Genomic DNA, 14800 nt, shown 5'->3' with positions numbered 1-14800 from the left:
CTTGCCTTAGACTATTTCCTTGCTTGCTTTTAGCAGTAGGTTTTCAGTCAGGCTGTGCTTCAATGAGCACTTCTCAGTACCAAAGCCAGGTTAAGCAATTTTTCTTCCTAGCCAGTTACTCCTGCTCCATTGCTCCCTTTAGTTCAGCCTGTGTGGTGCCAAGACCACCAGGATTAAATATAATTTGTTGGTGTTGTTTGGGGGTTTTTTTGGTAGGATTCATTGTGTGGCCCCTAAGACAACTGTAACAGCATCCTTGAGGGGCCTGGGAGCTGGATCACGCGGCTCAGGGAGAAGGAGCGGAGCAGAAACTGCATAAGCTGGTTTTGTAGCTGAGGAAGGAAAAATGTCCGTGGAACCATGGTTTCAGACGGCCACAAGCCTGCCAAGGAATCACATCTGCTCTTACTTCAAAGCTTGTAACAGAACATTTTCTCTTTTCTTGAGAATATTGCATTGCTTGTAGATATATGTGGTGAAATACCCAATTTCTTTTAACTCATTCCCTCCTCAACTAGCAGATGGAAAACTTGTCAGTGGACATACTTGGGGTTTTAAAACCTTCAGCATTTGTGGTCTCTTTAACTGTATTTGTGAGTTTAGTGACTGAGAGCTTATCGTTGCAGGCAATTACCCCCAAAAAAGACACTTTTACTCCAAATTAGTGTTTTCAAGCCAGCTACTGCATTTGGGTTTTTTGCATAGGTTAGACTGCTGCTGTGGTAAGATATGGCCTAGCTGTCTCCACTTCTTTGAAGATCAAACTTCTGCAGTTAAAAATGGGAGGGGAGAAGTTACATTGTGTCATCTGTAATCCTTTTGTTGCAGTTTTTGCAAGCACAAGGTTTTGAAGTTAAGTAGAAATTTAAATAAAAGTCTGTTTTCCCTAAACCAACTTGCAGCTAGACTGAAGCTGTTCGTTTTGCTACAAAATCATCGCTCTCTTCTTACAGTACGTTTCCACAATTTCTGTACGTTGCTTAGTGTTCCAAAGTAACCCACCAGCAAACAGTTCTGTGCTGTTTTCGGCAACCCAGAATACTTTATCTTCACAGATGTAGGGGTAAATCACAATTGTTTGTGTCTCACAGGATCCCACTGATGGAAACTCTTGTCCTGCAAAGCTTTGCACTTGACAAAGAGTAATGCTTGAGATGTCAGCTCTCTGGAAATACAGAGCTCTGTAGAAATTAAACTCCTTGAATATCCTGTTTACAAATCCTCAGATTTAAATCCTTACTTTGTTGGAATTCCTTTGGGCAAAGATTTTGGTTTTCCCCATTGTATGCCTGTTTCATGCAAGTATGGTGCATGAAACCAATAAAATGGTCTGATGCTATCACTTCAGAAAAATTCATACATAAGTTTATGGCAAAGGTACTTAGCTTTTCTAGGGAGATGAAGAAGCTGGCATTTTGCATTGAGAAGCCTGTGTGGGCAGAATATTTAACACAGCAGATAGGTTTGTGGGAAGTGGCATTCAAAGAGAGAACTAGGAGTTTTTAATCAGTAGAAATGGGTAGTGTTTTTAACTCTGTTAGTGTGGGCTGCTCAAGTTTAGCTCAGGTAGCATTTAAGACAAGATGAGAAATCTCAGAAAGTGCACATGCAGCAGTAACAGAAAATCATTCATCATTTGAAATCAGCAGGCAAATATGTGAACAGGGGTATAGGTCAGTCAGAAATCATGGAAAAGATAAAACAGATCAAGGCTAGGGAAAGCGTAATATTTCCTTGAAGAATAATGTGCAAACTAAGCAAGAAACTGAAAGTTCGTAAAGGCCACTTGAAACTTATGGGGAGCAAGCCCTTGGTCTCTTGCTGTATCTACCATTATGTGGGGCAGAGCCCAGGAACATGGCAGACTGCAGAGCCTGTGCACCTAGAGAACGGTGGAGAACTATGTATAAGAAACATCGTCATATGTTCGCTGCATATGAAACATATGATCACTGGCTACAATGAGATAAGGGTTGGATGTATAAATATTAAGAGCTAAAAATGGGACAAGAAACCACATAATGCTGGGTTTGAATCTTTCGTTAAAAATCCAACACAATTACCCTCCTTACTTTTATCTTCTTTTAATGTTGAAAAGTCTCTCCATGGAGGCTTCTCTCCAAATAAGGGAATTTATTTGGGTTTTGGTTTTGAGGTTGTTTTTTTCCTTGTTTTGTTTTTTTTTTCCTTTTAATAAGAAAAAGGATGAATTCCAGAGAGGAACTTTTTTTTTTTTTTTATTACTACTTAAGCTTCTGAAAGGATATTACAGAGAAAGAAGAGAAAAGTAGATCAAACCTACGGAAAGTATATGACGTTCTCCTTTTTATAAAGTAAAAGAAACAAGACATCTGAGTTTTTAAGGGCCTATGGGGAAAATAGCTTACATCTTGAAGGGCTTAGGTCATAGTTTTGCTGAAAGTATGTAAGAGGGCGTTTGTGTGCATATGAAGCCCCAAATGCAGTGAATAGCTAAGGTACTAGTTACTGTTTGTCCTGCTTTTGGCAGTCCCTGAGGGTGCGGGTAGTTGTATTTGTTCACTTTTCTTTTAATCTGGGGTATACTAGCTGAAAAGTCATCCATAAAAGGTGGGGGAAATGGAAAAGGGGGCGGGGAACAGCAACCCAAAACTTTCTTTCAAAAGGGCTGGAATCACTGATGATGTCTCAGGATGCGGTATGAGTTAGGCAGAGATCTCAGTATTCCTAAAAGATGAAGAAAAAAGGCTATTTTCTGTGTTTGGAAAAAGGTGTCTCAACTGTTTTTGGCCAGGTAATGATGACTTCCCAGCAGAACTGGACTTGGTAGGAATAAGCTAATTCCGAAAAGAGCTTCAAGGGAGGAAGAGCATCTTTGGGAAAAAATGGAACTGACCAATTAGGAAAATGTCAGCAATGCTTTTCCTTTGTGCAGGAGCTAACCACTACTGCAGCTGCCTGCCCACCTTGTGAATATTTGCAAAATACTGTTCCATGACTGGGGGAAGCTTGCCAGTAGTTGAAGCTGAGTGCTGTAAAAGAAAGCACATTTATTTTAGTCTGTGTGAAGTGGAAGGAGGAACTACTTAGAATTGTGTAAAAATTATTTGTTTTATATTTATAAGTTGGCAGCACAATGACTTGCGAATTCAGAGTGTGAAACTCTGATTTGAGAATGAGCTGAGGAACTTCATTACTGCAGGCTGAGAATTAGTGTTTTTATAAACCTTGCTGCCTAATTTATGGCTGAATATTGGGTGCTTACTTATGAGGATTTCTCTGACCCTGCAGGTTTAGGGCTATAGAAAGTTTATAATTTTTTCTTTTTTTGTTTTTTCCATTGTCAGATGCTTGTTGTCATCTTTTTGATGAAGACGTAGTTGCACATTTAGCTCAAGTTGCACTGCTCTCTATCTTTTTAAAGCAAATTTTGAGGTAATGGAAAGAACTCAGACTGCTGGAAATAAGAACAGTAAGTAGTACTATCCCAGCCTCACAAAAGAAAGTTTAGCGTGCATCTCAACAGGACAAAACTTTCTGCTGTCATCTATTTCTTATCTCTATGTTTAGCTGGAAACACTGCTTTTCAGTAGTTTACCTACCCATGTATTTCCATGGGTTCTCTTTCCTTGATTTTCCATGACAGCAAATAGTGCCATCACTGACAGAGTTTGTCATGGTAGTATCTCTCCACAAATAACTGATTTGAAACTGCAACATATTCTACGCAGCTACAGTGGTATTACCAGCACAGCTGCCATGTTCTGTGCTCAAATTCAACCTTTGGTACAAAAAGCTGTGGGTCCCTGTAACAGATTTCTGCCCCCAGCCTCTGCTGGACTCTGTAGAACTGATTTATGTGTCTGAGACTCTGTGATTTGCTGTGGGAATCTTTTAACCAGTAGCTATGCAATAGTACCAGTCAGGTTGGAAAGTTAAGGGCAATATATCTGATTAGTGTAAAGTAAAATATGTATTCCAGACGTTCGTTAGGTAATTTTGAGAATGGAATTTAAATTGTTATTATTACTTTGATTGCTAACATTAGGATCTGCAGGTTTATGAACTACTCTGTGCTACAAAATGGAGATTGATGCACACTAAACTGTAATCTACTCATCCATCAAAAAGCTTCTGCTAGAGACCTACTTAATTTCCAAACAGAAGAATTCATTATCTATCTCCAGAGAAATTAATTTTTCTTAAGTGTTATTGTGTGCAATGAGCGACCAGAGAGCATTCTACAGCAAGCAAGCAGGGAAGCAGCTGTCTTTAGCATGCAGCTACAGAAGTAATGAATAAAAAATTTCCATGGGCAATACAGAAGTACCAGGAATTGTCTTTGTGGCCCAAGGTAGTCAACAAATACATATTTGATTAATTGCCTTGCCAGAATTTTGCTGTGTAACCTCCAGTGGGAGATGTTGTTTTTCCAGCATAGATTTTTGTTTGCTGACTAACACTATTCAGTGTAATTTGCATCAAGTTCATGCTTAAAAGCATGTTACCTAGTTCTGGGCAGTCTGGTATCCCAAGAAGTTTGTTTCCATGGGATGCAAGTGCAGTCGCAGCCTGGGTGCTATAGCCTGTCATACTGCTGGGCCCACTAGGCAGTGTTAGTTCTTTTAATTCAGACCTTCTGGTTAAAATGGCCTCACACCAAATAAATCTGACTCTTCCAAAAACACATATGGACTCTAATATATGTTTCCTCATGAATTCTGGCAGTGCAGCCCACTTCAGGGGTGTGCCCTTAAAGCAAAATTACAGAAAGTGAAATGGCTCTCTGGAATAGATTGCTAATAGCCCATCAAGCACTCCCACCCTTCAACTATCAACACAAAACTGTGGATGGTGTTTGAAATGACAGAACAAAAACCTTCTGTGTCTCTGGCAAACAGACACCAGAATTGAAGTTTCTGATTATAGTGTTTAAAATATCTGTTTTCTGTGAATGAGGTACAGGGGATAATTCATTTAGTAAGGCTGACAGACAGTCAGTTGGCTGCTCTGTACAGTTACTTTCCAGTGTAAAAATAAGCTGCAGATGTTTTACACAGATATGTCAGGATACTTAATTTGGGGTTAGGGTTTGCAGATGTCATGTGTTTTGTGGAAGCTAAATCTCTGTTTTAGGGGAAGGAGGGAAGAGGTACATTGCACCAAACACTGGGAAGCATGTCCTGTATGTGACTAATGCATCCTGACCTGTGGACACTCTGTCCCTTTTGATGCTTTAAAACAAAAATAAAAAATGCCCTTATTAGTAGTGAACTGTTTCTGTGATGTGGTTTTGAGAACTGTCATTTGTTATTGGTAGGTGAAGGAGCTCAACAACTGCCAGACGATTTCTTCGTCCTCTAGAAATATCCCCATAAGAGGGGAGTCCTGTATAGCACTTTACTGTTTTAACTGCATAGAGCATTATTATCCATCAGAGGGGCACCCAGGAAGCGGAAGTACGTTTGGGCATGCAAAATCAAGTTCTTGCTTCCCAATTAGGCTTACCAAAGAGGATTTTTGATGACAAATTGGTCCAAATGTTTCACCCCTCTGAACTGTTTTAAATCCTGTTTAAAAGATGTGGTGCAGGGATTTATGTTGGGTACTGTTTTGGTTTGTCTTCAAAGCAATAGCAGTAAGACTGTCAGTTTTGAACTTTGTAAGTCTTGAGAAATGGATGGGGTTGTCTAGTTTATCTAAACGCAATGCTTACAGCTGTGTTTCATTGGATGCACTTCATGGCCAACAGACGCTTACATGACCCATGTGTTCATTTTCATAGAGTAGTAACTGATTACATTTTCTCTTGGCTACGGTTCATCTAAAGTTGCATTGTCCAGCGCATTGTTTCCTTATCGCAGCCGCTAAGTCATTACTTTGGAAACAACTCTCCTCCTTGGTGTTTGGTTTTGGTGAGGGGATGGTGGTGGAGGGGGGAGTTGGGTTTTTCGTTGGTTTTGTGGTTTTGTTTTTTTTTTTCCTTTTCAGAGCATGTGTATGTTGGGGAGAAATGAAGTAATGCTGATTTTTGCTTGTTTTTACAAATACAGACGTTTTCTACAGTTTTAGGATTCAATTCCAGGGTTGTCTTCCCTTGTCCCCACTTCTTCCAGCCTGGCTTTATTGCGCTGTTCAGTAGGAATTTGTCATTATGCATAATGAGCACAGCAGGATAAATAATATGTGATTTGTTTTGTAAGTTGCAGAAGCTGGCTGTACCTAGAATATGTGGATGGCGGCTGGCTAGACCCAGTGCAAATTTGAATATGTAATATTTAAAAAGTTAAAATAAAACATGATTGGTTGATGGCTCTGTAATTTACATCTCTTGTGGTTTATTTGTCTAGGGAGACAGCAGCAACTGGAAGCTGAGCACCAGTACGTGGAGGCTGATCAAGACCTTCACAAAAGGAGGGGGCGTTCTGTGGAGCCGCCTGCAGAAAGACCTGGGGAGAGGCGCATGGCAGAAATGAAGAAACTGTATGGTGCTGAAGCTTCCAAAATCCAGGCAATGGAGGCTGCCATGCAGCTTATCTTTGATAGAAACTGTGACAAAAAGCAGCCCAAATACTGGCCCATTATTCCCCTTAAGCTGTGAGTACCTGTACTGCGCTCTGACCTGGCACTGAGCTGTAGGGACAGGTGCCTCAGTCAGATTGTGCTGCTGAAAGAACAAACTGCAAATGTTGGCTTTGGTTGGGCTTTGGGGCTGAGGCCAGCAAGGGCAGCATGTTTCTTTGCCCTGTGTTCCTTTTACACTGTCAGCAATGGTCACCGTCCAGTCTACCTACATACTGTTGTCAAGTAGTAGGAGGAGGGACAGAAATATCAAACCTTTTTCACTCATTTTATACCGTCCTGCCTTGAGCCATGCTTGCAAGAAACATAACAATGTCTGTACTCAGTGAACTGGGAAGACAAAGTAATGTCAAAAAGAAAAAGACTATACGAACCGTCTGCCCTTCCCATTTAGGAAATTGAGTAGTCCCATTTTTCAGTCTTATTTAACATAGTAGCATTTGGATCCTGTTTAACACAGCACAGCTCGAAGTGTTATGTCTGCTAATCTTTGATTATTTTTTTTGAGAACTGGGAGCCCACTGGCCAAGATACAACATATCAAATTACTGTAGCCCAGCCATTTGAATTCTATTTCAAATGTTTGTAATAAAGCAGGAAGTTTTTCTTCCAGACTGATACTTCTTTGGCAGGAGTTCGACTCTAAAGCAAAATTACATAGAAAAATCCTTTAATGAAGGGGGTGAGGGGAGTGGGGAAGAAACCTGATGTGGCCCTGTCTGTTATAGATCAGTTTAGCAGAAGAGAAACTTAAGAGGACAAAGCAGTCTTGGGGCCAATGCCTACAGTGATTTTTGCTATTCTAATAAAAAGCATTTAATTGGTTTGAAGCTTTAAAAAAGACGTTATTAGTCTGACAGACAAAGGGTGTGTCTGTATGCCGTATATGGATGTGTGGAAGCCATATAGCCCTGAGGCCTGTGTTTATTTTAGGTGCAGCTTTCCAATGCCCACTTGCGTATTACATGCACAAAGCTTAAACACGGGCAAGTTAGATGTGCCTCTGTGTGTACTCATCCATCTGCAGGGGCTGTTTGGCTCCACTTCCATCACTCTTTACTATTGGTCAGTTGTTCTTGCCCCACTAACAGCTGAGCAGGTAGCGTGAGGCACACAAGTGGTCTGCGTAAGACAGGCAGAATTGGCCTCTTAATACTGGTGACTCCTTAGAAAATGGTACCCTGAACACTTCCAAGGACTTTGTGCTACGTATCATTGTGTGCTGAAGGGCTATAGTTTGGATTAAGCAGCATTTCCATGCCAGGGCAAAGGAACCCTATGCCATTTTGTGACAAACATTCATGTGCTTTTTTAGCAACAGAGGAAGGTCACAAATAAAATTCTAACTTCAGTTCATGTCTATTGTGTCTAATGTACCTCTGTAGCATGCGCAGTTTGTAATACAATAGCTTTGTTGCTATGCCCTCTGCAGCAGCCAGCTGCACCAAAGCAAGTCTGCGGTGCAGTTTGGAACATCTTTGCTTTTGCTAGTAGTAACTATGTTTTTTTCAAAGCAGCATTTTAATTTCAGCTCCATCTCCTTCACTTTAGGTGTGACGAGATGGAGTTAAATTGAAAACTGAAAGTAAAAGGCCCCAGTCTCCAAGACTTATTACTGGTGTGATTAATCTGAAAAATTTGTGTGAGACAGGAGAGAGAAAAGGGTTATGAGCAGTCCTGCATTTGTCTTCACTCTTGTTTTTGGCAGGTTTTGTCAGAAATTCAGTGTTTTGTTTGGGTTTCCTTTTGTTAACAAAATAAATTCTCTTTATAACACCTTGTAATTTATTTTTATTTTTTTATAAACAAACTTCCATACTTCAGCATTCCAGTTCTCAGATGCTAAAGCCTTCTTTTAGCTACTATATCATTTAAGGAACGTTGAACTTAGAGCAAGGACATTTTTAACATATTGAGAAGCATGAAGAGTGTTGACAGGACTTTCACATAAATGCCAGTCAATACCACACACGCAGGGTATGGTACGAAATGAATGGGAGGGCTGGCACACCTGCTGGGGGAAAACCCTGTCCCAGATTAACGTGCATAGGTCCCTCTGTTCCTATTTGAAATGGTTCCAGTGTGGTGGTGGTGTCTCCCCTGTGCAGTTCAGTACAGAATAAAGAAAGGGTAGGACGGGGCTGTTCTTACTTTTCAACCCAATTCCCAGTTTTTGCTGTGGTTGTTTCTGCATCCAACTGGTTCTTCTAGCAGAAGTAGAAATTCTGATCTCCAAAAGTATTTGTAAAGACTCCTACAAGACAAACATTCAGTTCCTTTCCTACTTCAGATAAAACATAAAAGAAATTTCCTTGCCTTTGGTTCTTTTAACTATTTCTAGGAGGGTTTAATATGCTTCATGAGGTTGGAAGTAGAGAGAACTGGGTGAAATGTTCCCCAGGAACTGTGTACTAAGGCCTGAAAGGGAGGAATACACTACTGCACACTTAGGAGTTGCTGCCAAATAATCTCTATACTGCTCCTGAATTTCAGGGGTTGGGCTGTTGCTGGTAATTGGCCAGATGTCCCATTTTGCTGGTAGTTCAGTGGAACTTGGAGATTGACACTTCTTTTACTTTTCATTTTACTTTCTAAGAAATATCTCACATAAAAACATGTAATCACAGAAGCAATGCGACCGCAACTCAAAAATGGCTCTTCAGTCAAAATATCTGTAACATTCACCTTTCTTGCACATACGTATTATGCTGCAATCCTCAATCATGGGACCATGTAGACTTCCCCCCCCCACCAAATACAATGTTATGCCAGCCTCTTGATTGGAATGCAACTATGATGCTGCAGACTTGATTATTCTTTGTCCAGAACGTTGCACCTTTGCTTTCAGTTACGGCAACTGCGTATACAGTTCTGCCCAAAGGGAATTCTTCACTTCCTGGTGGTGCTGTTTCTCCTGAGCTTTTCCGAGCTCCAGTAGAAGGAATTACACCCTGAAGCTGCAAGTACAAGTTGTCATACAAACATGTCTTAATTTCAGGAACTGGTTTCCTCATTTGCTATGTGCAAATATGCAAATGAGCCTCATGTTCAGAAGAAGAGTTTGTGATTGGTTGAAGACAGTTTGAAGATTGGAGAAAAATGATCTTTTCTATTGAAAGCATTCTTAAAAGAAATTTTAAAAACTTTCAGAACTGGTACAGTACAAATTTAACATACATATGAAGCAATGACCTCCCTGTTTCCTGCTGAAAGAAAAACTGCTTACTCTTATGCATTGGTGACATTGTCAAGAACGCTCATCCTTTTAGAATTATTTCCCCATAAAGCAGATGACAGTTTAGTATGCCTGTGTATATAGGCAAACTGAGAAGAGATTAAACAATTTTGATGAGCATAACTTTTCTTTTAGTTGACCTTATTAGTAAGTATTCATTGTTTTTGATGGTAGTCGTGTATAATGGCTAGCTGCAAGCATCTCGTACTTAGAAGAAGCTTTAATAAAAAGCAACCTAAAATCCGTAACAGCCTTTGTGAAGGATAAACACATATATAATCCAAATGGATTTGTTCGTTCACGTCTTTTTCTCTTTGCAAAAGCTTCTCACTCATTCATTATATGAAATACATTTCAAATATTGGCATCTTCATCTCTTGTTGCATTAACAGGAGTCCAACTCTTTGAATAGAAATTGAGAAAAGTAAGACACTTTGATTCAGCTGCTTAAATTTGGATTTTTAAGTATGATTTTTTTGGCATGCTGGTCTGAATATTTTGGCTGAAAGAATTACAGTGGGGCCAAGATTATTGCCCAAAATGTGAAATACAGTCTGTCAAAAGGAAGTATCCAGAACCCTGTTTTCCTTCTGGTTTCTTAAAAGCATAAGTTACTGGGGAATATACTACTTGATAAATAATACATTCATGCTGTGAGAAAATTCTGTTTTCATGTTTGTGTGCTAATTCATCAACCGTCTACCCTGTCTAACCTGCTCTGTTGTCTCCTGTGATCCTGCCTGGATAGTCCAAAGGAAAGAAATTCTTACGGGCTTTCTCCTAGGTAGAATAGCAGCCTGTGAGGGAGTCTCAGCTGCTCCTGAAGGGTGGCTATAGCCAGACTGAAGTTCAAGCCTCACATCCCTTCATATATTCTTACACAGCTGGAATTGCTGAGCTGGTACTCAGAGACATGTGCAGTGGAGCTCTGGGTGGGTAGGTGATAGACTGTGATATTGCTATCCAGGTATTCTCTTGGAGACCTGGCTATCGTAGTGGAAGAATTGCTTGGACTCAAGTCCTTTCTTTGACGTAGGTGAGCGCACATGCATCAGCCTCAACTATTAATTTCTGCGGGGCAGGAGCAGCACAGAAGTCTTGCTTGACCAAAAGTGGAGAAAGACTTGCTCGTCTTGAGCCTTGAGTGTGTAATCGAGATTCTCTCTGCATGGATTCCATTAATTACAGAGTCACAGAAGGATTTTTTCCCCTTTAATCATGACTCATTTTCTTCTAAGAAAGCAAGCACACAGAGTAAGTGAGAACATACGTATTTTTTGAAAAGAAAATACTTTTCAGCGTAATGATGCCAATACCACTGCTGGTTCGCTAAACTACACTGAGATCTTTTGCCTACAAAGGCTTTTGAAAACCCAAAATACACAAAACTGCTATCCCTGTGACTGTTGTTTACAGCCGTCCTAAAGAAATACCTTTGGAGGAAGGGATGACAAAAGTGGAAAGGATTGGGATTTTTTCCAAACGAAGTTCAAAGTGGTCCTCCTTAATTTTTAGACTTTGTTTTAAACCCCCAAAATCTGGGTTCAATAAACATGTGAGGCAAAAGTCTATCAGTGGCTGTTAAAAATTAAGTTATACCCCTGTCTTGGGATGTCCCTAAGCTGCACCTTACTGGACGCTGGGAAGGGGTAACAAAATATTGCTTTATTCATGGAATTTTCTTATACTGTCCTCTAGACAGCTGCCATTGGGTGATGGCATAGGAAGATAGGAAGCTAACTAGACTGTTGATCTGTTTATAGTGATTTTTAGAATCCTTCCATATGCTTATATTAAAGATAAGGATTGAAATATCAGTCCTGAGGTTCAGCTTTTGGCTATCCCATGCATCTACTTTTTCCTAGGTACAGAAATCACCCCTGTGGCGCAACTGTGCCAAAGTTTACTTCCATCGAGGTCTGCCAGCAGCTCTTGATTGTGTGGTCGCTCCCTCGATGTAAGTCAGAAGGAGTCGAGCTGGAAAAGCCCTACAGCTAAGCTGTTCAATGTAAGCCAGTTTGTTTGTTGTGAAAAGGATTAAGGGAAGCACTTGCTTGTGCTTGGACGAGCAGGCCTAGAGGTAGCAAACTCCACAGGCGTAAGCATTCGTAAGGCAATGTTGCCACCATTAGAAGAGAACGTATGAGCACATTTTCATAGTACATGGAGCCTTCAAGAATTTTTCCTGCTTTGGTATAAAAACAATCCCTTGGCGTTTCTTTCATCAGGCATATTAGCCAGCTTTCTCTATTACGAAACATCTAGAAAAGCATGTGTTTATTTTCCTTGCTGAACACAGAAATTAATGCTTGTTTTGGGCAAACCTACGGAAAGGTTTATCCCAAGATTCCTAATGATTTTTTTTCATTGCTACTTTCTGTGTAAAAGGTAGTGTCTTGAGCATGCAGGTTTGCAGATACTGCACTATTCAGGTTCATGCCCTTTGCTCTGTTATGAACTGTAGCAGGAGCTGGAGGCCCAAGATTCAGTCAGCTCTTTTGGTCTAGACGTGCAAGAAAAAGTCTGTGCCTTGTATTTCATTAATTTTGATTCTCACATAGCTAAGTCTTATTCCCATCCTTTGCACTGGACAGGAAGAGATCTCCTGGGTCATCATGTCTAGTTTTTGCTACCTCCGGCAACCACATTGTCTGCTACATTTCAGAAACTAATTAGTCTCCACTTAAAAGCAAATTCCATTTCCTGTCACCCCCACTTCTGCTAGTTAAGGCTGCATGGCATGCTTCTTGCTTGTGAAGCATAATAAAATATCAAGACTGCCACAAGTTTAAGTTGTCCTTTGTCAGAGAGCTGCAAAAACGTAAATGCAGAGTATCCTGGGGTTTTGTAATATCCTCCCCCTGGACAGAAGGAAAGGAGTTGCAGTTGTGACAGAAGTAAACGCTTGAAGTATGTTTTTACTTAAGAAATAATTCATCAAAGGCCACACTTCTGGTCTGTAGCATATTCCATGAAATGGTTGAGTAATAACTGAAGGCTCCCATCCCACTGTCCTCCTTTCATGCAAAGTGGTGAGGTTGAGCTAAAACTTCAGCCAGTTATGCTGCAATGCACTCGAAACACAAAAGTTTGATGAGTTGCTCCAAGCAGAATAATCCTTGCATGGCTGCAGAATATAAATCCGAAATGGACTGTAAACCAAAAGCAAAAAAATAACAGGCATTACATAATTATTACATCGGGGAAGTTAGTAATATTCATGACTTCCTCACAGTTTTCTGTCTATCTGTTGTTGAATTAAGGATTTCCAGTAATGCCAGATCATCCTGCGCTACAGCCAAGAACATAGTTGTTATATTGAGTCTTCCTGAGCATAAGATGACATTTCCATTTGTACTGCTCTGCCACAGAGCTGTGTGCCAGCAGTGCCACGGATGGTTTGTGGTCCTGTTTTGGTGTCACCACCCTGGGTGTTCTAGGGGCACACACAGAGTCCTTCCTTGGTACCTCCTCCGAGAAGCCCTGCAGCTGGCCAGCACTCACAGTGGCTGTTTTTATCATTATATACCAGTCCTGTGGTCTTCGTTATGTTATCTTTTTTTTTTGCTGGCCGTTGCACTCAGAACACACAAACCGAACTGCCCATTTCAAGGCTTGCTCTTGCTCTTGCTCTGAAAGCAATGATGATGTGTGCGTGATACGTGTGACGTGGCTGGGTGCCATGGCAACAGGCCGTGATCTCATAAATGTCAGATGATGAATTAATTTCAGGGACGCACCAGAAAGAACAGCTGCATTGTGCTACAGAAAGACCTTACTCCAGACCTGCTCTCCTCTACCAGCAAAGAAAATGGAGAAAATGACTGCAAAAATGAGTGCTCAGTGCTCCCTCCTGTGTTGTTCTGTTGAGCAGATCCCTCTTCAGGTCATCTACAGCTCAAGTGTGAGAGCATAAACACGTATCTCCAGAGGGCAAAAATGCTTCTATTGAGAACTTTTAAAAAGATCAGTTATTTGCCCTTCATAAGCGTGTTTTACTATGCAGAGCTGCTCTAGAAAGATGTCCTATACTTTCCCTGTCAACAGCAGGTAAATCTTGTTTGGAAGGAGAAAAAGAGCTGCCTTACTGTAGTCTCTTCCCTTCAACAGCTCTTTCAGTCTAGCGGTGTTACTTGCATTATTCAAGTCTAGCAAAGCGAAATCTGTTTCTAAGTTATGGCTGTGGCTAGAGCTTTTTTGTGGTAAATACATTGATAATAATTAACAGCACTAGTGGCTTGTGTTACATTGTGGAAACTCTCATTCCAGGCATAGCCTGCAGCGTGGTAGTCACTGTCAGCGTAACAGAATTGTTCACTTCAGTCCAAGAAGATACCACATCCTACTAGAATAAAACATACCAACAGTTTATATTGTTGAAACTTTAAAATACCGTATTAAAAACCAGTAATTGAAAAATTTTGTTTGCTAGTTTAACTTTCTTTGTGACAGGCTTTTGAAGTGTGAAATGATGTAAAACCACTATAATGCTAGAAAGCATACAACAGAATCTCAAGTACAATGCAGATTTTTTTTTCTAATAGGGTGCCCAAAGTTATAATTGTGAAGAAGTGTCAAAAAAAATTGTGTTGGGTTTGTTGATTTTCCAATATTATTTTCATTTCCTGGTTTCCAGAAATAAAACTTGAGAATTTGTTTTGTACTTCTTAACTGAGCAACCTTTAAAATGTTGAACAGCTTAGCAGTCGCAGTCGCACTTTGCAGGGCTTGAAATAACATCTGAATGCATATTGAATGTAGGAAAAACGCCTACACTGCCTCTCCCACTGCCATCCCCACGAAGCTACCTTGAATTAAATAGATATGCACGGTGATGCATTTTTCTGGCGATGTCCATCATACTTTAGATCTCTGAGGATCCAGCTGAGCTGTTTTCAGGGTTTCTCCTCCCTCAGTCATTTTCGGTCCATCTGTGCTCTCTTCTTGCTCCCTCATCTTCTTTTTCACAAAGGCTCCTGCCTAGCTTGTATCCCTCCACTCCAC

General features: G+C 40.5%; 1 protein-coding gene across 7 annotated transcripts in view; it reads left to right on the top strand.

Moving 5' to 3' along the window:
* Positions 1–14800, top strand: part of GEMIN8 (gem nuclear organelle associated protein 8) — a 41507-nt gene that overhangs the window by 19404 nt on the left and 7303 nt on the right. For 3 of the 7 annotated variants that reach the window (XM_054196302.1, XM_054196292.1, XM_054196282.1), the window contains exon 5: positions 6330–6576. In XM_054196302.1, the coding sequence (XP_054052277.1) occupies positions 6330–6576 (247 nt within the window). The other 4 variants (XM_054196274.1, XM_054196254.1, XM_054196246.1 and 1 more) reach the window with 4 other exon arrangements.

Source organism: Rissa tridactyla, chromosome 1 (genome assembly GCF_028500815.1).
Source record: "Rissa tridactyla isolate bRisTri1 chromosome 1, bRisTri1.patW.cur.20221130, whole genome shotgun sequence".
Lineage (NCBI taxonomy): Eukaryota > Metazoa > Chordata > Aves > Charadriiformes > Laridae > Rissa > Rissa tridactyla.
The sequence above is the reverse complement of the archived record's forward strand: the minus strand, read 5'-3'. Positions and strand labels throughout refer to the sequence as shown.